Raw genomic sequence first — 24936 nt, 5'->3', positions numbered from 1 at the left:
TGTGAACGTACCGCCTCAGGGCACCTTAGCGGTACGTTCACCTGGGCCCTCTCAAGAACGAGTTATGCAAGACTGTTGTCTTTCTCATCAAAATGTATAAAACATTATGCTTTCACGTTACTTTTATCGGACCTTAATAACTTGCTTCACCATGGTCAGTTTTTTTTCTGGTAAATGTGTATATTTGGAATGTTTTTCTGGTAAATAATTCATTGTATATCATTTCTACATCATATGCCCACAACGATATTTCAATTTTCAACATGTTTACACTGCCAACCTGTACTGATATATCGGACACATCTTTGTAATTCAGAGAATATAGATGCAATCTCCACCTATCTGAGAGTAGCAGAAATGAATAATTTCAAGGTGCCAATAAGCCCCACAGCTTAGACAATGGCACAACGCAAACTGTACTGGAAAGAGGCAGTCTGGAAAATGTAGATTTCTTTATTGTATTCGTTGCGAATTTCATAACAAATATGGTAGATGTCGCGTATAGTATGAATTGAAAGCGATGTTACATATATGTGAGGAAGTAAAATATTCGAACTTTTCTAACCTGAAAATCACTTGGGAATTCTAAAATAGCTGATCAAATTGGCATAGGTAATACTTAGATAAGTTTCAGTCTGTCGAATAGGAAATACGGTCGTTGGTGTTTATTTGATCCTACAGGTGCCAAATAATGATTAAGTAAAACGGATTAAGTAAAACGGAAGTTAAAGTAGAAGAATTACCTTCATTTTTCCCAAAAGTTTTGGTAAGAAGCAAGTACAGTTTTTAACTAACATTTGTAAAAAACCTCTTCATTAAAATCCCTCTTTCCTGAATTAACTGCCCATACTCGATCTAGGTAGGTAAGTAATTGTATAGCAAGCAACATTCTTTTATGTGTGATTCGAAGAATAATTATATCGATGACCTAATCGATATATCAATGTTTGAAGTAAGTCCCATTATTCATTTAAATAAATTAACCTTGCCAATAATATAAGTATTGGAGCTTTTGTAATTGAGTTTATTAATAATATTATGATCACCGGCTGGCACCTATGTACCTACCTACCTAAATATATACAATACAAAGTTTGTTGAAGTCGATGTATAGGGCGTACCTGTTACGGAAAAAGAGAAGGAGTCCTACGATAGACTGTGACTTACCTTCCACCGACAGTGGCGCACACAATTTATTTATTTGGGTGACGATTTATTGTAATAATACATTTAAAATATAAACACTTGACCTTGTGAAATAACTATATATTTTCTCACGTCCATGTCCGTACCTACAAGAACTAGAATGGAACATTCATCAAAAAAACAAAGTTATACCGCTATTGGCGACATGTTCTTCACAATGAATTAATTGATAACCTGGGAGGCTGAATCTTTCTCTTGTCTGTCGAGTGAATTTGAACATTTCCATAAAAAAAATCGATTTTGTTTTAGAAAAATACTGATGGAAAAATCAACCGTATCACTAGAATCGAAATCACGTGATACAGATTCAGTTTCTTCGGATTTGAATTATGCGGATGAAGAGGACGACCCGTTCATAAATAGTTTATGGGGAATTCATAAAACTTTAGATGCACTCAGGGGTAAGAGTTGATCCCAATGAATTCTTTTCTCTATCGGATGATTGATACAACTATTTTGACGACAGATAAATTATTGAATTATTCATTTTCTCACCGTGGTTCGTTCGTCCCAAATACAGCTGAACAGCAAAACTGATAAATCCGTCCGAACTGTTGTTGTAAGATACCAGGAGTTTAATTCCAAATTAGATCTTCAGATGATATATGTCATGAATTAGATCACAATCACTTACATATTTCATGAAGATAAATAACTCTGCCTTTAATTGAGTCAGATTTTAGTAAGAACATACATTTTGTTTTTCACGATATCTTTAGACTTGGAAATTTTCCGTAAAATCAATAGTTATTAATTGAAGAGATTGAAGTATGTGTTTCGTATGTGTTTCGTACACTATTTTTTCGACAACCATGTAGAATAATGAATCAATGAAAAATTTTTTTTGTAGAACAAAATTTCGAACATTTCAATTCTTATTTGTATTAAATATAGAAATTCGAAGATAGGTACTGACAAAAAATATGGTACGTGACTTGGTTATTAAAGTAGACAATATAAATAACTATTGAAACTAATCAATACAGTTTATTGTATGATTTTCACTATAAAAGGGTTTTACAAAAACCGCGACACGTGTTTCGCTATACAATAGCTTTCTCAAGCGTAAACTAACAGTTAATTCTAAATTATAACCAGAATGGTTACAACCATAATGTTTAATTCAAAATTACAATCAAAATGGTTACAAGCAAAATAGTTGCAACTAAGAAGTAACTATAAGTTTACGCTTGCGAGGAAGCTATTGTATAGCGAAACACGTGTCGCGGTTTTCGTAAAACCCTCTATAGTGAAATTCGTGCAATAAACTGTATCAATTAGTTTTAATATGGATTTTCATCAAGTATCGGCCAGTTCTATTCAATAAATAACTATTAAAAAAGTAATGAATAGTGGACAAGGAATGCTACCACATGAAACAAATAAATTGGAACAGAGCACTCTACAAATGGAACGTCAGCTACGACTTTACAGGATCCTTTATCTCGAAATATTGATCGTCATTCGTACTTCAAAATACCGATACTAGATGCCGCCACAAGTGCGAGTATGTAAGTGGTAGCCTAAACACAAAATACTGTTTTTTGGTAGATGAAATTCTAGGACCAACCTTAGGCCAATCCTGGAAGTCTGAAAGTCCAAAAAGACTGTTTTTCGGACGTGTTGCGTACACTAATTTTTCGGAAATCGTATAAAATACGAAACTAATGAGATACATTACTTAATATTTATCTGTAGAACAAAACTTCGAATATTTCAATTCTTAGTTAACTAGTTTAGTGACCCAATAATGTTTCCGATGAAAAATTGGTTGGGTAACAGGATCAATTTTTTCTTAAAAAAAACAATCGTTCTTTTGCCGACGTTTCGAATTCAATTAAATTCTTCTTCAGGGCTCGAAAAGTAGTTTCTTCGTGCTAATGATATACCATTTTGAAAACCATCAGACATATTAGATACTTATATATCAAAAATAAAAAACATTCTATAACAACCAAATTTTCGAGGCAATACAAAACGACGTGAAACAAATTCGTAAATTATCCATAACAATTTTCTTCGCTTTCCCAACATTTTCATCGGTTGTTGATGTGCAAATTCATACAAACTCTTTGATCACTTTTTTTTCGATAGCAAATATCGCCGAAAACGCCAAACACTTCTACCTTTATGCCTTTCTTCAACAAACTTAACATGTTAAACAGCTGAAACTGTAAACGAATGTTTACAGTTCGAGACGAGTTTACCAACATAAAAAAAATAGAAAACCGACATTCAAATGTACTTAGCCCGCGATATTTGAACAATCACCTTATTTTTCAACAGACCATGTATCAATATCGATTTTTTTGAATTTCCAGGAAACATGCACAAACGTGTCGTAGATACAGAGACTATAGGTGATGAGATATCAGATGTTGAAGATACAGTTTTACCACCCACCTACATAGTTCTGCAAATCAACCCAGACATACCAAAAACCACGTTAACCTGGATTATTGATAAAATGAAGGGAAAAAGCGAGATGGAGGAGGAGAATTGATTGTCATGAAACAGTCATGCAATCCGGAGGATGTGAGTACCTTAAAACGTTTCCCGATAAAACCTGTATTTTTTCAATTTTTTTTCAACTATGTGTTATGTTTGCAGCTGGTAAAATTATGAAATTATAAAACAACGATATAGATAAAAACAACAATAATAATTAATTGGCGCTCCGGGGCGATTTCATTGATTCCAGTGCCGCATTTGCTTTTTCAGCTGCAGGAAAACCCGAAATAACCTACAGCACCACATCGTCTGGAGATCTTGATCTGCCAATGTCCTCTCTCTCTCATATAACAAAATGTAGGGTGTCTCCAGAGGCTCCGATAGATTCAATATATCGCCAGAACACTTCGTGACACGACTATCGTAAAACTTAAACCAGTGCGTTTCGTCTTTGACCAAGGCGTAATAATGATCAAATTCAACACCAGAACCACAGTGAACAATGAATGCATGAATATTATAATAGTGGTCTGCTAGATTAAAGTGTTCATCTATTTCGAACCTTCGAAAGAGTTTCTTGCTTCCGTCAGAGGTTGAGTCTTGTTTGAAGATCATAAGTGTTATTATTAGATTGACTGGTGCCTTAGCTATACTTGTTTCCTTTCAACAGTCAGTTAGTTTGGCGCATGTTCGGCAATACAGTTGATCATCACCTGTTAAAAATTCAATTTTCAGATGATTTAACAATAAACTTTGCACGGACTGGTTATTAGTAATATTAGGAAGCGCTAGATAAAGTTCCAGAAATTCACATAAGTTTTCACTACATCTTGAACATTTACTACAAAGTAAACAAGTGAGGATTATTCCAGCAAAAGATTTAAAAACACAAGACGAGATGGACTGTACTCAATCATTTAATCCAGAGCGGTGAGGGGTATTGATTTTGCTATTGTTTTGCTCACGAAGAGTATTCAACAAGAACCCCAAGAATTCGGAACAATCCTCTTGTTGTCTTAACGAGTATCTAGTGGACTTCAAAGACTCCAGGAAATCGGTTGGAGGAAAGATGATACATTCTTACGAAACTGCAGCTGCATGAACAGGTGTTTGAGTTTGATGAATAAGTAGGAAACATTTCCGTTCTCGTTCATCATTAAAACCACGTTCTTGAAATTCTTCGTCATGAGCAACACTTGTAAAATGCTATTCGTGTATCAAGTGTTTCCTAAATTATCCAATCCAATTTTCTTCTCTAAATTTTCAGGACAACTCTTTACTGATTCGTAAGGTAGAACATGTTTCACATAATCTCCATAAGAACCATTTCTCAAGCTGCGATCGATCCTTCTAAGTGAAGAAGGGTTTCGTAGAGGGATCGATTCGGCTCTTGATTCATGAAGCTCTTCCAGTGAAAGGGAACCAGAACTACGAGGACTGCAACTCATATTTGGGGAACAAGAATGACCTAAGTCCATTGACCGTACTGAAAAAGAAGGAGGTGGATCAATCACTTGTGAATTAACCTTGATAGGGGACTGATGAATATCCACATATCTCGGCTTGTTTCGAAGATATTTCAGTGCCGTACTGAAATTAGGGCAATGCATGATCTCATCAAAATTATGTGAAGGAGGAATAGTTCCAAGGACCGAAGCAGCATTGCCACGTTGAATAGCAATACTAGTTCTTTCTATCAAAAAAGAGGTAGAACGGTGATCTTTCGTTGCTTGGCCTATTCTCCTTCCGAGTTCATGAATGAATAACAGAGACTCCGGGCCATAAACACCAAAAGTTTCAACCGCTGCTGGATGGAACAGATAGTTGTTATCAAGATTTTGGTATTTTTTTTCAATTTCTCGCAGCTTATCAGTGAAAGTCGTTAACTTATACATAGAGATTTTGGTTTTATTACTCAGCCTTCTTCAATTAGTAGGTTTTCCAATGAAATACCGACTGTTACGCCACGAAAAAAATATTATCCTCTATCAGTTTGACAGTTATTATGAATGCAAACATGCTTTCTTTGCGTTATTTCACCATATTATATATCGGTTACGCTGAAAAGTTCGTAGGCTAACATACAGATGGCGCTACTAGTATCAAATTCGTATGATTATTAGTTAGCCCTAACCTTCAAAAGGTAGATGTACAAATTTCACAGCTGTCGGACTATTAGTTTGTGACATGAAACATTTTGAGTGAAGCAACTTTTGTTAGTTTGAGGAAAATGGATTTCCTGTGTTAATGAAGACTGCTTTTCGGTAAAAGAACAAAATCGGCTCCGCACTTCGTTTCAAGGTCACCGAGAATTTATAAATGAAAGTAGTGGGAATGGACTTACTGGTTGATTTTGACTATGGTTATGGTATCACTATTGTGGGGTGCGTATGGTATAATATCTATTGGCTGTCTTGAAAAAGCAACGTCAACTATTACAAAGCGTTATCGAAGCGAAATCGCGGAAAATCGGGCCCTTTTGAAGAAAAAGTGCTGTTGTTTTATCAGGACAATGCACCGTGTCGCAAATCGATTGAAACGATAGCAAAATTGCATGAAATGGGCTTTGAATTGCTTCCGCATCCACCGTCCTCTCTCCAGATCTGGCCCCCAGCGACTTTTTTCTGTGCTCAGACCCCAAGAGAATGCTCGCTGGAAAGAAATTTGGAGCCGATGAAGAGGTAATCTTTCAAACTGCTGCCTATTATGAAGCGAGAAATTGTATGATTGCTTTAATCGTTGTATCTTCTTCGAAGGCAACTATATTGAATGATAAATTTTTTATACTAGTCTACGAAATTCTCAGCCCAACTCGAAATGTAGAAGGAATAAAAAATGTTGACTCACATTTTCAAGAATCTAAACACTTTTAGAAGGTGTTTAGAAGTGCAAATTGAAGAAAGTACTGACCGAAGGATGCTTTCACTTCCTCCGTGAATTCGAACTTTTTTGTGGTTAGTGACCTCCAGTACTGGCCTTCTCATGCTTCTTCATATATTGCTTCATCTCTGTGATGGTCTTGTGATTTTTCACAGGCAGCGAAGTTTGCATCACTGAAATACCCGATTCAAATTCGGTTTTTGACTCGATGTTTCATAACATTCAAGAATGTAATTTTTTTTCCAACACTCTTTTATTAGGTTCACCTGTATGTATGTATGTATGTAGGTATATTTGTTTGTTTGTTTGCTCGTAATTCTCAAGCTCGGGATCTGTATTTGATAGAATTATCGACATTATTGCTTGATCTGTTCGCGAGCAGATGACGCTGTACGTAACCTCCTTGATATAATTCGAACTCACTTTACATGTATTTCTTCATTTTCTGCCTCATTTGTAACCCTCCTTTGCGCGCCTGCTGCCTTGGGCTTGGTAGCTGATTTTCAGCTTCCCTCTCCAGAATCGGAAAATATCAATGGTCATTTTTTTTTTAAATATACGGCTGACTGATCCCAAAGTTTAGATAAAATAAATATAGTTCAGAAAGACTAAAAAACACGCTTTTATAGAATACGAAACTGAAAAATGGAAAATAAATATAGTTTGAAAAACTAAAAAACACGCTTTCAAAGAACATGAACTAGAAAGTCAAAAATATTTTTCTAAATAAGCTTAAAACAATAACGAACGAAAAATACTATTATTGTGAAAAAAGCATGGACGCTTTGTGCCATATTTTTTGTATATCAAGCGCCCGTCGCTTTTTTACAATAACACTAGTATTTTTCATTCGTTATTGTTTAAAGCTTATTAAAAAAAATGTAACTTTTCAGTTCGATGTTCTTCAAAAACGTGTTTTTTAGTTTTTTAAACTATATTTATTTTTAACCATTATTTATGTTTGTCATTTTAATTGTACATAATCATCAGACACAATTTAATCTGTGAACTCTGACTAATCCGATCTATTTATTGTTAATGGGATATGTATGCAATGAAATTTGAATTTGGGGCATCCGGGGATCTAACATTTTTCGCCAAACTGAATTGTTACCAGCGATTGTATCCTTCTTTCATTTTTCAGGGTTTGATCCTACACTTATCAGCTTCGAAAATCAAATTACTCGAAGCTGCCGAGGAAATGGAACTAATGAAAGAGGATCGAAACGGGCACATAAGAGAATTCACAGTAGCTTCTTTAGAAGACTTTCTGCCGGAAGATAAGCATGTTGATGATTTGTTCACAACAGCTGACAAGCAAACTATCGTCAGGTATGAGTTGGAGAACATTAGGGCCTTGGCCGAAGATGACCACATACCGGGATATCCTACCTATTCTCTCTATGGGACAATCGATATTCCAGGTGTGCCAAAAATGGAATATTGTTCGGAAAAGCTATCCTCTACACGATGAGGAAACGCTGAAAAAGCTCGGGAAGAAGTGGTACATGACTGTGTTTTCGAAACAACCGTTCGGTGAGCAAATTTTCTATAAATTATATGAATTTTGTAATTTTTATTTGATATCAGTGTGAACATATTGATGAAGAGGTGCTTTCGCTATCGGGAATATAAGAAAGTAACGGTGTTCGTTCTATAATTTCCCAATTCACTTCTGATCACCAAACTTAGGAAGGTAACTCTTTGCTGAGGCTTTTTTTGAATGTTCCAAATCAATATGAACCCGATGAGTATGAATAGGAAAACAGATATTGAAGAAAAGAGAATTGAAACTGAAGATACTGAGTATGATTTGAATAATGTTAGAACTATCCATAACTTATCTCTTCCTGTACATTCAATGAACTCTTAAAGTCTATCTAAGAAATGGAATCATCTTCAACAAGTGAATATACGTTTCAAATTGAACTTCCGCAGGAACAGAAACTTTCTATCTATCTTTCTATCTATTGATTTGATCATTTAACGGTTGCACCCGCAGTGTTTATTCTTATGAATTTCCAAGGATTCAAAATAACTGAGTTTGCAACCCTTCCTTGTATAGTGCAAAATTTTCGTATCGTTTACATTTGGGAACTTGTGGTTGTATGCCAAGGAATGGTTTCGGAACGTCGAATAATTTTCACCTAGTCTAAAAGACTTTTCATGTTCATACTGTTTTTGTAAATTTCGACCACATTGTCCCACATTAACACTATTACACTCCGGATACTTAAGCTAATAGACTCTAGATTTCTCCAACTTGTCCACCTTATCTTTGACATTTATTTCATTTAGTTTGATTCGATGTAAAGAGTATGTTCTCCAACATACTGTACAACGAGGGTAACCACCACATTTTAGATACATTAGATCAAGCCAAAGTAGACCATATTACTTCCTTTGAACTTTCAACAGCTTTTGATGTGTGCCTAAATCAGAGCTACCTACAGTTCAACAAAAAATTTCATAAACAGGATTCAGGTTTACCAAATGACTCACCCCTTGGTCCACTTTCAGTAGACATATTTGTGAACAGCTTGGAGGCAACTATAGTAAATTCTTACCTGTGTAAAAAACATATTTATTTTTGGTACCGATATGTAGAACGATATTCTCGCCTGTTTCAGAGGTACTACACGACAGCTGAACCAATTTATGACATACATGAATAATCTCAATAGCAACATTCAGTTCACACTCGAAACATAGATAGAGAAACAGACTGTCTGGATGGAAAGAATTGCTTGAGATGGTGATGTCTGTATAGCTAGGTTTTCTGAAAATATTGAACTCAAATTTATTCTGATTGTGTGTGATTGTTTTGAAATCAAGAACTGTGTAACTCTAACGTATTTTGGAAAAAGAAAAATTCAGGTACACAATCAAGTCAAGTACCTCTATTATTACCTACAGGGGTAATGAACCTACAGTTCAATGTATATATCTGAAACTGCAGTAACGTTAGTTACAAATGGAAGTAAAAGTAAAGTTCAATTCTCTTTTCTTCACTATGATCTACCACGTAGTAACAGCTACATTAATCAATTCATTTAAAGAGATACTGATGATCTGAGTAATATTCATAGTCGATTTCATTGATATATCAAAATTGAAATAAAGTACACGTTATTTGTTCGAAATCACGGCTATAATCTCGAAATTACGACTCAAATATCTAAATTTCGACTTCAAACTCGAAATTTTGACTTCATACTCGAGATTTCGACTTTGATCTCTAAATTTTTACTTAAAAATCAAAATTGAGGCTCGAAATTTTGACGTTCAACTCGAAATTACAACTTTTAACTAAAAATTACCATTTCAATGTCAACATCTCGATTCTACTCTCGAAATTTTGAGTATTAACTCAAAATTTTGTCTTTAAGCTCGACATTTTGACTTCATACTGAAAATAGAGATTTCAAACTAGAAATATCGACTTCAAGCCCAAAATTATGACTCCAAACTTAAAATTCCGACTTCAACTTGACTTTTCCTCAAAATGTCTATTTTACTTCCAAAATTTAGACTTTGATCTCGAAATTTTATGATTGAAATCGAAATTGTAAGATTGAATCGCAATTTCGAGTTTGAAGTCGAAATTTCGAAAGTGATCAAAATTTTTAGTTTCAAGTCGTGATTTCCTGATTAAAGTCGAAATTTCGAGTTTCAAAGTCGTATTTCCCGAAAAAAAATAATAACAATGTGTGGCCTTTCCGCGCTTCCGTAGTAATATCAATTTTTAATATCAAGTTTTTTCAAAACGAGTTGTTGCTTAAAGGGAAAAATGTCTACCGTAATGGCGCTAATTTAAGTTGATCGCTTAAGCCATTGCTGTATTGAAATTTGTTGAATCAGGTATTTGTGAGAGTACTTTTTTGTTGCTATCGATATAGAGATGAAGACCATGATAGATAAGCGAAATAAATTACTTCTGCTATCGAGAAACAAAAAATCGCAGCGATTAGTTGAGGGCAGCTGATATGGCTTTGTTTTACTGTTCCACTTAGCACTCAGTGCTAATATTACCCACAGGAATTCAATCTGGACAATTTCGCTACTGCTTACTATCAGCTGAATCCCTCTACCACGCTTCATGGAATAATGATCTCAATTCTGCGAACCAGAAACACGCGGCATCACTCTGTTCTAAGTTTCAATCAACTTCGCACAGTGCTAACGACTTCTGATAAGGACTACCCCGGTCATGAAGCGACGACCGCATCGCCGCCGTCTATCCGGGGGTTGTTCTGGGGTGTATTTGGGACGCGCCTCGACGAACCTAAGCGTCCTCTAATTGCCGCAGTAATGAAGGTCGCGAGAAATGTAATGAGCACTAGCGCGTGTTAACAAGTCATTATGTCACCCTTTGACGATAATTAAATAAATTGCCGCTTGTTAACTTGGAGAGAGCAAAAACCTACCGATGGGAACAAATAGCGGATTATCAATGTGATGGCTTCGTATGAAGGTGTTAACAAGAGTTTATCTTGACATAATGGAACATCTTGTTACGACTCAGTGTTTTTAGCAAAACCGTTTTGGAGTTATTCATTAATTTTTGTTGTTTGCTGCGACAATATACCATTTTCTTCAATGCACTCTACTGTGCTAGACAGTTTCAATGAAATTTTATCCAAATTGCTTTGTTTTTCAGAAGTTCTTACCACCATAATGTCAAAACCTGATGCAAATTCATTGTATCTAACATTTTTTCCTCTTCCTGGGACCCGACTGACTCGTTCATCTGTTCCAAGTCTCTGGACCATTCCAATAATCTTGATCTCTATACTAGCCTGCACAGTCTCTTGTTTACAACCCTCTGTTGCATTGCCTGGAGTTGAGGTATCCGTTCTACAGCCGTATTTTGTTCAAATGATTCTTTTATAAAAGGTTTTCCCGTGTGAGTTCTCTATGTTTTTGTAGACCCACTTTCCAATTTGGTTCCGTACCAACGACCCTGGTACCGCACACCTGTTCAGGGTCTACAGGCTGATTCACGGTGGATGGCACATTAGACGTTTCTGGTGAATCAGACAACGGAATACTTTGAAAATTTAATGGAGGGCATATTCGGACATTCTCTAGCCAATTAAAATATTTTCAACAATGCGGTGTTGCCGCTTCTATTAGAAAGCAGTAGCAACTTTGATTTTTCAAATGGAACACTCTGTATAATAAATTTTTGGAATCTCCAACAATTGCCCGACAACTTTTCTCGATATTTCCCTATACCTATCTGTTACCGTTTTCGAAATAAAAATTAATTTCAATTTTTTTCTTCGAAAATCATGACTTCTAAAAATGCCGATATCTTTTAGTTAAGAAGTACTATGATATCGAAATTTGGTTTGGAGTTAGGTGATACTTGGACACTTCCCACACGTCAGCCTAATCTCCGTTACTTCAATACAGGGTGGTAAAAAAATACAGTTTTTTCGTTTGCTTGAAAAAATTGCTGAAATTTGATTATTTTAAATGGAACACCCTGTATATTATTGAAAATTCGGAAAGCTGCTGAAATTTGCTTTCTTTCTATGTATATTATACCTATACCTAACCAGTCAAGTTTCGGACTTATGAACATTTATTTGTGAAAATGTCCCTTCAAAATGGTATTTCCATTCGGTATTTGGTAAGCAGGCCATGATTACTATTTGACAGTAGCGTTGTGACATTCTCCTAATAATATCGACATTTTCGTCACTTCAGAAGTTGCAAATACCTTCAAAACGATGGAACAAAACTATTCAAACGAAGTTCTTATGAATTTGTTTATTATTTTTGGACAGTGTGACAAAATTATCAGCAGAACATGTAGAAAGTTCAATGAAATGTATCCGAATCTTCCGCCAATGAACCTCAAGAAATTTATACGAATTCAGAACAATTTCAATATGTTTGGATAAACTTTAAAAAAGCACCAAGAAACTTGAAATTGGAAATATTGATATGAATAATTATAAAAAAGTAAAACAATCATGTGGAATATTTCAAAATATGTTCGAATCGCTGGCCGTTCACTTCCAAGCACTTTAAAATGCGGGTGTTGACAGCTTTCGTGGTGGCAGATCTGATTTCATTGGGATCCAAATCTTCAAATGTTTGGGCAATCCTTTCTAACAATTCATCTCTCGAACGCACGGGTATTTTGTAAACTTTTTCTTTAAACATTCCCCACAAATAAAAATCTAATGGATTAAGATCGGGTGATCTCGCTGGCCAATTCCATGGTCCCAAGCGCCTCATCCACCGATCGTCAAATAGTCTATCCAGTTCTGCGCTCACTTCTCTTGTGCAATGTGCAGGAGCTCCGTCTAGTTGGTACCAACAGTTTCGATAATCTTCGAGTGGCAGATTATCCACGAAACTGTCTACAGTATTCTCCAAAATATTCAGGTAGCTTCTGGATGTTAATGACTCCTCGTATATCACGTACCTCAATTTGTTGTCCATCAACATGCAGAAGACATTAAAACTAATTTTTTCTTGAAATCCGGCTTCTTTTGTGACGTGAGGATTTTCACTGGACCAATAATGACGATTTTTTCTATTGAAAATCCCTTCTCTCGAAAATTTCGATTCATCAGTCCAAATAATTTTATTTAAAAAAAGTGGATCTTCTTGAATGCGTGTCAACAACATTTCACAAAATTCTACTCTCTGTTGAGGATCTTGAGGCTTCATTGCTTGAATTTTGGTGAATTTATAATCATGCATTTCATGTCTTCGCAAGATTCTTTGAACCGATGAATATTTTATACCAAAATCTTCTTCAGCACTTCTTATCGATGACTCGGGAAATGCGTGAAAATATGCTAAGACATTAATCTGGTTGTCTTCGAAAGTTACGGGTCGAGGCAAGTTTCTTGGTGCTTTTAAAGTTGATCCAAATGCATTGAAATTGTTCTGAATTCGTATAAATTTCTTGAGGTTCATTGGCGGTAGATTCGGATACATTTCATTGAACTTTCTACATGTTCTGCTGATAATTTTGTCACACTGTCCAAAAATAATAAACAAATTCATAAGAACTTCGTTTGAATAGTTTTGTTCCATCGTTTTGAAGGTATTTGCAACTTCTGAAGTGACGAAAATGTCGATATTATTAGGAGAATGTCACAACGCTACTGTCAAATAGTAATCATGGCCTGCTTACCAAATACCGAATGGAAATACCATTCTGAAGGGACATTTTCACAAATAAATGTTCATAAGTACGAAACTTGACTAGTTAGGTATAGGTATGATATACATAGAAAGAAAGCAAATTTCAGCAGCTTTCCGAATTTTCAATAATATACAGGGTGTTCCATTCAAAATAATCAAATTTCAGCAACTTTTTCAAGCAAACGAAAAAACTGTTTTTTTTACCACCCTGTATTGAAGTAACGGAGATTAGGCTGACGTGTGGGAAGTGTCCAAGTATCACCTAACTCCAAACCAAATTTCGATATCATAGTACTTCTTAACTAAAAGATATCGGCATTTTTAGAAGTCATGATTTTCGAAGAAAAAAATTGAAATTAATTTTTATTTCGAAAACGGTAACAGATAGGTAGGTATAGAGAAATATCAAGAAAAGTTGTCGGGCAATTGTTGGAGATTCCAAAAATAATATATATACAGAGTGTTCCATTTGAAAAATCAAAGTTGCTACTGCTTTCTAATAGAAGCGGCAACACCGCATTGTCGAAAATATTTTAGTTGGCTAGAGAATGTCCGAATATGCCCTCCATTAAATTTTCAAAGTGATCCGTTGTCTGGTTCACCAGAAACGTCTAATGTGCCATCCACCGTGAATCAGCCTGTATATATGGAGTTGAGTATTTAACATACTGATGTATTCTTGTAGTCTGGGAAGTTGTTTTTCAAGATTGATACTTTGAATTATGTTAGATTCAAGTGTTCGAACATAATGATGGTACGTCGAAATACTTTCTTCTATTTAGTGAACCTGTTTCATGAAGTGAAGCTGATACTATCTATTTTATGGTGTAGTAGACCAAAAACCATTCGCCAGAATTTACACTGAGAGAAACTAATAACAAATACCTGTCGAAAGTATTTCCATATCTGCCATGACAATACAAAAAAAATTGTTATTATCGTGTAGCATTCTACAAATTTTACGGCCGGTACTTTATACAAAATCAGGACCAGTACTTCACAACCCGATTGAATTGAATTCAACAACGATTATCTTTCAATCGAAAATTTACCACATGTTCAAACTTGATCATAGTCAAAAATGAGCCTGTCTTTGTCTAATTCAAACATCATACGTTTGAATTAGAATATATAAAATCTGGTATTTCTTGTTCGTCGTTGAAAAGGTTATCGAAATAACTATACAAAAATTCAGAGTCCCCGATAAAGTGCCCGTCATCGTACTTAAAAAATGCGCAAATGAACTCGCACCAGTATTTTGCAGACTTTTCAACCTGTCTTACAAGAAAGGGGTTTTTTCCTGTTATTAGAAGATTGCCAAAAAGGGCAAGAAAAACCTTTCCAAATGACTATAGACCAGTCGCTTCAAATCCATATCTTCAAATATTTGGAAGGCTCCAATATTTTGAGCGATCATCAATATGGCTTTCGGAAACAAAGATCAACAGGCGACCTTCCATCGTATGTCACCCATATTTGAAATAACGCAATCAAAAAACATGGAGAATCAAGAACTGTTGCGCTTGATACTTCTAAGGCCTTTGACCTGTGTGGCATGAGGGTTTGCTGGCCAAACTTTGATGATATGGCTTGTCGAATCATTTATGTGTATGGCTCTTCAGCTTCCAGAAAGAACGTTCCCTGCAAGTGGTCATCGATAGATGTCTCTCGAATACTTCCGCCATCAACGCTGGTGTTCCTCAGGGATCCATATTGTCTCCAACCCTCTTTTTTATTGTATTTCAACGACTTATTGGAAAAAACAAGAATCCGATAAATTGCTTTGCTAACTTGTCTCGTCATTCCATTTGGGTTCCAGGACATCGGCTACGGAGGCACATCTTCACCAGCAGCAGGAGGTTGCATATCCTAACAATAATAATACTGTTTGATAATAATACTATTTATTCCTTCTAGATCATACAATTATGATGTAGGAATCGTCAAATACAAGTATATTAAAAAAACAATATGCAAATTAAAATATAACGGAGTTACATCAAGTGAAAAACAATTATTATATACAATATACATTCAAATACATATAAATAATACACACATTATGTACAGTCATTTTTAAAGAAGTTTCCACTGAATAAATAGTCCGGTCAATTAAAAACTCTTTGAGGTTCATTTTAAACTTTTTGATATCGGAGAAATTTTTAAGAGTATGAGGTAGACAATTGAAAAGTCTTGCTCCGGCCAGAAAGGGAGTCTTTTCATAGGTTGAAGTCCTATGTTGTTTAATTTTAAATAAATTTCCCGATCTTGTGGGATATCGATGGCACTGAGAATTGGACTCGTAGTCATTCATATTTTTCCACGTATAGACTAAACAACCATAGATATAGATTGCTGGGAAAGTCAAAATTTTATTTTGTTTAAATGTGGGCCTACATGATTCGGTTCTATGTAGATCAAAAATCAGGAGAAGCATTCTTTTCTGAGCTATAAAAACACGATCCGCTCCTGTAAAATCTCCCCACAAGATGACATTGTATTACAGTGTAGACTGAACCATTGCATAATACACGTTAATCAAAGATTTTTCATCGAAAACCTGACGTAGTTGCAATAGTGCATAAAAGCTGCTATTAAGTTTTCTAATTACATGGTTTTAATGAAATTTCCAAGATAAATTTGTGTCAATGTGAACACCCAAAAATTTTGTTGTTTGACTTGGGAGAATTGTGACATTATTGACTGAAACCTGTATATGAATGATACATCTTTTTCTACCAAAACATTCAATCAATATTGATTTTTCTGCATTTACGACAAACTTATTATCATGGCACCAGGTCGTAAAATTATTGCTGATAAAATTCAGCCTCTATTCGAGCTCTTCAGGACTATCTCCTGCTGCAGAAATCGATGTATCATCAGCATAAAGTACAATCAAGGATGTTCCAATATACTCTGACAGGTCATTAGTGTATAGCAGAAATAATAAGGATCTAGAAGTGATTTCGTATTGAGGTGAAATCACCCAGGTTCAATTCAATGCCACAAAAACTCAGGCATCGGTTTTCATCTAGAAGATAAATGTATCCGAACTGGATATAATAATGTCAGGTCACACAATTCCGCTTTCTGCTTCGATAAGTTTGTTGGGGTTAAAATGGACATCAATATGTCTTGGGACAATCATGTCGCTGGAATTGCGAAGGCTGCTTCTCAAAAGCTTGGACACTGTTCCGAATCATAGAACTGTACACACTTCAGCATTTTTGATGCTTTATAAAGCTCAGAGCAGACCTTCTTTGGATGATTGTTCTCATGTATGGAGCTCTGCCCCCAAACATACCCTGAAGTTGCTGTATTTCATCCAGAAAAAAGCCATCCTCCTGACTGGAGACGCAAACATGACGCGCAACCTTGATAGCCTGGAACATCGAAGAAAGGTTGGAGATTTGTCTCTCTCCTATAGATACTTAAGTGACTTGGCATATTTGATTCCACCAAGAGCGGTACATATCAAAAATACGCGACGGACTGTGGCTGCTCATCGTTTTGAGGTACAACTCAGTACACTTCGAACTTCATTGTTTAGGAACTCTTTCATCTGGAGAACTGCGTTTATGTGCAATAAACTTCCTGAACACGTTTTTCGAAATGGATTAAATCTCCAGCGATTCAAATCCAATGTGAATCGCTACTTTCGCACAGGCACCGATCTGGGGGCGCCTTAAGGATTTTCCTGTAGTGCTTGTGTTTTGTCCTTATAAAAATGTTATCGAAGTATGTACGTTTAGTAATAATGAGTACGCCATTTGATTAGTCACAATTTCACTAGAGGCACAAAGTACTAGACCAATAGACCTGTTGAATTTATCGGGTTCAAATTGATAATCATTCGTCTCTGTGACATACGATCATACTTACTTTTCAATATTGTGTAGTTGTTATATTTTGGTTCTACTGAAAAAGTTGTCAGCCCATATAAGAGCAAAATGGATTCACACGAAATCGATAACCTTTTTGAAAGCGATGATCCAGAAATTTACGTCTCTTTATGTATCAGCCTGTTCCTGTTATTTTTTCCATGTGAGCCGTTTGTCATAGTGGTTGAAACCAGTCGTTTATTCTAAATGAACCTTTTTCCTTGAGTACGAAAAATCACTCACTAGCAGCGCCAGTAGATCGGTAGGGACAAACACTGCCCAATTCTCATATAAACATATGGTAAAGTACAATTAGAAATAAATGTTTTTAACACAAGAAGATGTTACTGGAACAAAACTAAAATTTGCAACTGTGAAGGATAACAATGTGGTAACATTAAAACGGTGGCTTGCATGCCGTGATTAAAAAGTAACTGGAAAAAAAAGTGAATTAATAGACTGGTTAGTATACAGACTCTAGTAAAAGAGTAGCGGTAGATTCAAACTGTAATAAAAAAAATTTAAAATAATTATTAATTTCAGATTTATTTCCGAGTGAAATATGAATCAAATATAGATGGTAATGAAATAAATTTCATTGAATATAATAAATGAATGTAGTTTAAAAACGATTGAGGTTATATCTCATTCTAATCAATGGTAAATAACTATGAAAAGTTTACCATTCATTTCATGTTCAGAATATTTATTTATTTTTTGCACTGTTAAATCCATTCTTCTCGAAGCATGTATCCATTTCTTACATCTAACCTCATTAACATAAGGTTTTATAAGTGGTATAAAAAACACGTTTTCTTCCGGATATCGATTATTCGACGTTCAATTTGCAAAACAGCAATGCTTTGTTGGCATACTAGCACAAAATATTTTTTATATCAGATTTATATTTTTGAATAACAAATTAATATTACGTAAATAACACTGTTATTTACGTTATAAGACTGCTATTGCTAGAAAATTCGAGTTTATTTACAATGAAATCGATAAGGGGAAGTACGTAGTTTCAATATTATTTGACTTAGGCTTAGGCGTTTGATTTAGTAAATAGTGACATGATGGTTAGTAAGTTATATAACATTGGCATTAGAGGGTCCCTTCTGGAATGGATAAAATCTTTTATGGAAGATAGGAAAATGGTAGTGACTGTGAAAAATGCAGTATCTGATATTCAACATATTATCCTCGGGGTACCACAGGGGTCCATTTTAGGCCTACTGCTTTTCTCTATCTATATAAATGATCTTCCGAAGTATATAAAACAAGGTTTCATTATCCTACTCGCAGATGACACTACCATAACATTTTCCGGAAATACTGCGGAGGAGCTAGAAAACAACATTAATTCAGTCATGGATGACATGATTTCTTGGTGTGATAGAAACCGACTAAAACTGAATGAAAGTAAAACAGTACATTAAAGCTTCGCGTTAAGGAAAACAGTGAAACTCAACAACATCCAACTCTCGGAAACAGCCAAACTCCTTGGTATGTTTGTAGATAAAACCTTGTCTTGGGAGCCCCATATCGATTATGTCTGCAAAAAATTGAATCAAGCGTTATTTGCAATACGACAGATCAAAGACGTGCTTAGTTTCAGGAATGTTTACTATTCATTGGCGTACTCACATATGGCTCAAAATGTATTAATGTGGGTTCTTCTGCGGGGGCAAAACGTAATTAGAACTATCTTTAATATTGCACCCAGGGATAGCTGTAGACCTGCTATCTGCAAGAACAAGATGCTAACTTTACCTTGTATCTATATATATAAAGCTCTGCTCCATGTGAAAAATAATGTACCCAATCTGAGAGATGAATCAATAGTTCATAACTATGCAACACGAAATAGACATTTATTAACTATCCCAAAACATAAAACATCGACATTCAAGGAATCACTTGCATATAATGGCATAATATTATTCAATACGTTGCCTCAAGATATTAATTTGCATATTTTACCATTTGAAAAACAAATGAAGGAGCTATTAACTAATAAGGGATATTATAGTGTAGAAGAATTCTTAGAACGGGATACACTGTTATCATGATAATTGCTTTCACTGCATTTCTTTCATCCTAGTTAAAGATAAATGAACTTTATGTATATTTATGTATGTGTATACATATGTGTGTGTATGTCTGTTTGGGTTATTTTTTTATATGTATTTAGTTAAGTACCTGTTTCAAGTGTCCGATCTATATTATACTATGGACCGTTATTATTGTTTTATATAATTTTCATATTTTTATTTATGATATGTCTTATATCATGTATATGATCGAAAAGACGAATAAAGTTATTATTATTATTATTATTATTACGTGTGAATAGTTTATGTTTGTCCCTACTACTAGTGCTGCCTCTCGTGACACGTTCGCTGTACTATTCTCAAGAAAAATGTTCATTACTTTTTCAGATTTCATATTGCCTGTTCTAGAAATTGAAATCAATTGCACAAACATGATACTACAGTAATTAGAACAATCAACATTATTGTTTCATCGACAGTCATCATCATTAAGATAGAGACACGCCCGCTTTGAAATATGAAAAATTTTTGATCGAGCAGTAACGTACTCGAGTTATTACTATTGAAGTTAATTTGAGTAGGTCGTGAAGTACCGGTCCTCAGAATGTTATTTGTCATTGAACAACAGAAATAAATGTTTAAATTTATCATCCAGTCTTTTTCAACAACTGATTCAAATGTTTCTCTTCCATCAGCGGTTTCTAAGCTTCCTCCCAGGCTGAATCTGTTTATTCTTTCGTATGATTATAATGAAATATCTGACAATCTCGTTGAAACAAAACTAATTCAAAAAAGTTTCTTTCGGGATAATCCTCTTATTCAAAGCTTTATATGAAAACTTTGAAATACTTTCCCTTTGCGAATTATTTAGGAGTCAGATGAATAAATTGATTGTGAGATCGAACAAGTCGTTGGCGATTTAAACTTTTAATGCTTTATTAACGAAACTTCAGGAATAATAATTTTTTCAGCAAAGACATGTTTTGGCTCTAATCATAAATTTTCTGGAAGATGTGGAATTTCATATTGTTGATGCGGAATTTCACTGAAACAAAATCATCTTCAACTGAGACAAAAAAAAAGCAGTATCAATCTCGTCCGAAATGAAATTGAACAACTATCACACAAAATATAAGTCACAGAATCTGTTTCTGTGAAAAAATCAATAATGAAATCAGTTGATTATTGGAATGAACCAAATATCGATATATTTATATGATTGATCACAATTTCCATTGCAAATTTTTCATCATGTTCATTGTTCTTGTACATATTGCTTTCGGATATCCGTGGAATGGGGTGTGAATGCGTTAATAACGATATAGCAGGTCAAATCCGGCATATGTAATTGATTATTTCTCATTCTATGTAGTTTGTCTGTTTGAGACCATTGAATCATAATAATATATGAGTTTAGCGCCTGTTTTCGAATCGCATGATGTTCGTTCATTAATAGAGAAACAAATTGTTTGTATTTGTCCTGAAAATGATAATTCCATTTCGATGTAAAGCTTCCTCGATTGGTGAATATTGATATAACATGCATAGAAACTCCTCCAACATCAAGCGTAATGATTCAATTCACTTCCAATACCAGGACGAATTGATTATATGAACATAGAAGAAATATAGGTTATGTTAGGTTAGGTCCAAAGTGAGTGGGTCTTTTCGACCCTCCACCGCAACCCGCAAGGGTTTATTGTGGCTCACACCTATTCACACTCGACCAAATGAACCCAGCTTCTCAATGAAGCCGATTAATTGTGTGGTGAGTGATCTTTCAGGTCAGATGGAAAGTGTAGAGGATCACCCGGTATATTTATTTGAAATGTATGTACTTTTAATGTTCTAGAGGAAGTTGAATAAAGTAGTATTTGCCTAGCATTCGTTTCATTCACAAGGCGCAGTCGGTAGGAACTCCGTTTCCGGCCATCTTATGAAAAAGGGGAAGATGTAGAGGATCACCCGATATATTTATTTGAAATGTATATAGTTTTAATGTTCTAGAGGAAGTAAAATAAATCAGACACAAGTAAAATACTTGGGTAACCTCATAACAAAAGATGGCATCAAACCTGATAGTTCGAAAGTAAAAGCTATAAAATCTATGCCCAATCCAAAAAATAAGAAAAGCGTAGAAAGATTTTTGGTTTTGTGAATCATCTTGGCAAATTCATTCCTAATTTATCATCTCTTATGGCACCGTTTCGGTCTCTGTTGAAAAACGATGTTTTTATTTGGGATAAAAATTTCCAAGATGCGTTTGAAAAAATCAAAAACATAATATGTGAAAATGCAGTTTTAAAATATTTCGATGTTCACAAAACCTCCACGATGTCTACTGATGCATCTAAAGATGGAATAGCAGCAGTATTGTTGCAGGATAACATGCCGTGTGCGTATGCTTCCGTGCGTTAACAGACGCAGAAAAAAGATATGCTGTAATAGAAATAGAAATGCGTGGTGTTGCCTTTGGTTGTGAGAGGTTTCTTCAATGTGTATATGCGCAAAGGTTCAAGATTCGAACAGATCAAAAACCACTTGTTTCTATTCAAAAAAAATCTTGTCGACTGTCCTTTAAGACTTGTTATAAAATTGCAGAAATATGGTATAGATATTTTTTACACCGGGAAAAAACATGTATCTAGCTGTCACATTATATATAGCATATACAAATGATACAAAAATGAATGATGACATAAGTGTAGATATAGAGGCTCAAGTATGCATGCTGAAAATACAAAACAATTTTCAGTCTGAGTTTGTGAAAGACATTCACATTCATTCATTCATTCAGAGTCAGAATTTGGATTCTGACTTGACAAAAATACGATTGTTTTTGCAAAATGGGTGGCCATAAAATATTAATAAATATAATGATTACATCAAATGTTTTTTTTTTTCGAAATAAAAAAATTTGCTAGATTTCAACGTTATACTTTATATTGGCAAAAGAATTGTTATTCCTAAAAAACTAGTGAATGCAACTTTGCATAAATTGCATTTCAGTCATCAGGTCGAGAAAAAACAAAAATTATGCAGTAGAATGTGTTTTTTAGCCAACACTGAGTAGGGATATCAACCACTTCATTATTCTATATGTATGAGATACAGAAATCTCAAATGAAAAAACCATTATGTCCACAAAAGTACCATCACAGCCTTGGTAAAAAATTAGGGTGTAATTTTTTTGAAGTGGACAAATAGCAATATTTGATTGTCATAGACTATTTTTCAATATACGTGAAATTGATTTGCCTAAACACAAATACAACTGCGGTAAATGTAATTATGCATTTGAACAGCGTTTTTGCTCATCACGGCATACCAAAAACTTTATTTTCTGATAATGATCCACAATTTTCCTCTGAATTATTCAAGTCATTTGCAAAGACGTGGGAATTTGACACCAAACTTCTTCACCATTACATCCACAAAATAATTGTATGGTAGAACGCGATTCTTAGGAAAGTAGGGATTATCAAAAAGATATGTATTTGGCCCTGTTACAATATAGAAATACTCCAAAATCAAATGAAATTGGTTCACCAGCACAATTTTTAATGTCGAGAAGATCAAGAGGAATAATTGCTATGGAAGATAGTATGTTGAAAACAAGTTTGAAAAACATAGAACAAACTAGAAAAAATTAAATAACTGTCAAAGTACAAAGGTACTATTAGAATAAAACAACCCAAAAAAGTTTACCAGAGTAAAAAAGGATACAAAGATAATGGTTCAGGTACTAATTCTAGTGACAACCGGAGAAGTTATAGATAATGTTACACATAGGTCATATAAAGTCAGGTTGGATAATGGATCAGTTATAGAAAAAAACAGGAGGTTTCTAGCTATCATTCCAGAAGAAAAAACAAATAATAATATTGTAGTTGAAGAACCAAAAGTTTTGGAAGGTAACAATGATGATGTTATATTTGTAGAAAAACAGAGTAGAAGCGGAAAAATAGTAAAACCAGTTCATTGATATAACCCCATGATGTATTCAAAAATGTAAATAAAGAAAGGTGTTTTAGTATTTTATATTAGGCAGAGGTAAAATCATTTGGTTTAGTTGTAGTTTCACAATAGTATAGGTTGATTTGAGGTAAATTATTGTTGGTGTATAATTTTGAAAAAGGGGAAGATGTAGAGGATCACCCGGTGTATTTATTTGAAATGTATGTACTTTTAATGTTCTAGAGGAAGTGAAATAAAGCAGTATTTGCCTAGCATTCGTTTCATTCACAATAAGAGTTCGGCTCTTGCCGAAATCTAAAAACCTGATTCGGTCCCCAGCGGGGCAGACACAAATTATATGCTCTGCTGTTTCATCGTTGATGAAGTAGACGGATAGTCAAGGTGCAAGATTCCCACCTTGATACCCGCGATAATCTTCCCATATGAGGGTTTTTGCACGTCAGCTACACCTGACGATGCCTTAGATTCAACCGTGCAGGGTTTTTTTCCTCTGGTTTTGGTGAATCATCACTTGAGCGCAAACGTTTGCTAATCTGCTCATGGGGGGTTTGTTCCTCCACCTGAGACAGATTCTGCGTACGCCGCTCAAGAATTTGGTGCAAGGCGGTTTCATAAGGTACCCGCTCTTGAGGAGACGACTCAGTCGTGGCTGCACCACCAAACCTTTTTTTCAGGTTCAGTTATTGGATCAGGAGTTGGAGAGTTGAGAAGCTCTCGCTTCTGATCTAAATTACAGGGAGGTCAGTTGGAGTCGTAAGCTCGACATCCATCTCCTCTGTAGACTCAGCGTTAGAAAGAATTTTCAGGTTTACTTTGTCCATAAAAGTCCCACGAGTAGCTAGGGAAAGAAGGTCAATCATGAAAGAGCTCCGCATTACCGTGACAAGGTGATACTAAACGAGAGGGCGCCCGATATCTTGAAGGTTCCGTAGAGACAGCTGATAGGCTGAACAAGGACAGTCAACCCGCCTAGAAAAAATATAATCACTGAAGTAAGTTGTTAATATCCTGAAATCTTCAGTATATGATTTACGTTTATCAGTGGAATTTTTCCAGTTTATGAAAGTAGTTGATACAGATATCAATCCTCGGATTGATATTTATTGTTAGATCTACTTCAGAGAAAATCACAATGGAAGTTGTCATCAAAAACTCATCTAAACTATTGAAGGCTCCATCAGAGAAAAAAACTTTTATTAGTTTTCTGAAATCTGTAGGACCGTCTTTGTATTTAACGCTTTCTGGTAGGTTATTATATTTTTAGGCCATGGTAATTACTGAAATTGTGGTAAGTGTTGAGAGGTAGGCAA

The 24936-nt window shown here is 34.9% G+C and overlaps 1 protein-coding gene across 1 annotated transcript in view; it reads left to right on the top strand.

The window, feature by feature from the left end:
- The first annotated feature begins 720 nt into the window (after nucleotides 1–720).
- The window catches only part of Axs (Abnormal X segregation), a 129622-nt gene continuing 105406 nt past the window's right edge, over nucleotides 721–24936 (top strand). Inside the window, 6 exon segments of the mRNA XM_074174931.1 lie at nucleotides 721–766; nucleotides 1456–1607; nucleotides 3528–3680; nucleotides 3683–3741; nucleotides 7682–7941; nucleotides 7943–8073. Coding sequence (XP_074031032.1) covers nucleotides 1466–1607; nucleotides 3528–3680; nucleotides 3683–3741; nucleotides 7682–7941; nucleotides 7943–8073 — 745 coding nt within the window. The 5' untranslated portion in view covers nucleotides 721–766; nucleotides 1456–1465.

The sequence above is a fragment of the Leptinotarsa decemlineata genome, unplaced genomic scaffold (assembly GCF_025532065.1).
Source record: "Leptinotarsa decemlineata unplaced genomic scaffold, Ldec_3_MD MMD2_tig00000882_RagTag_RagTag, whole genome shotgun sequence".
Classification (NCBI taxonomy): Eukaryota; Metazoa; Arthropoda; class Insecta; order Coleoptera; family Chrysomelidae; genus Leptinotarsa; species Leptinotarsa decemlineata.
The sequence above is the reverse complement of the archived record's forward strand: the minus strand, read 5'-3'. Positions and strand labels throughout refer to the sequence as shown.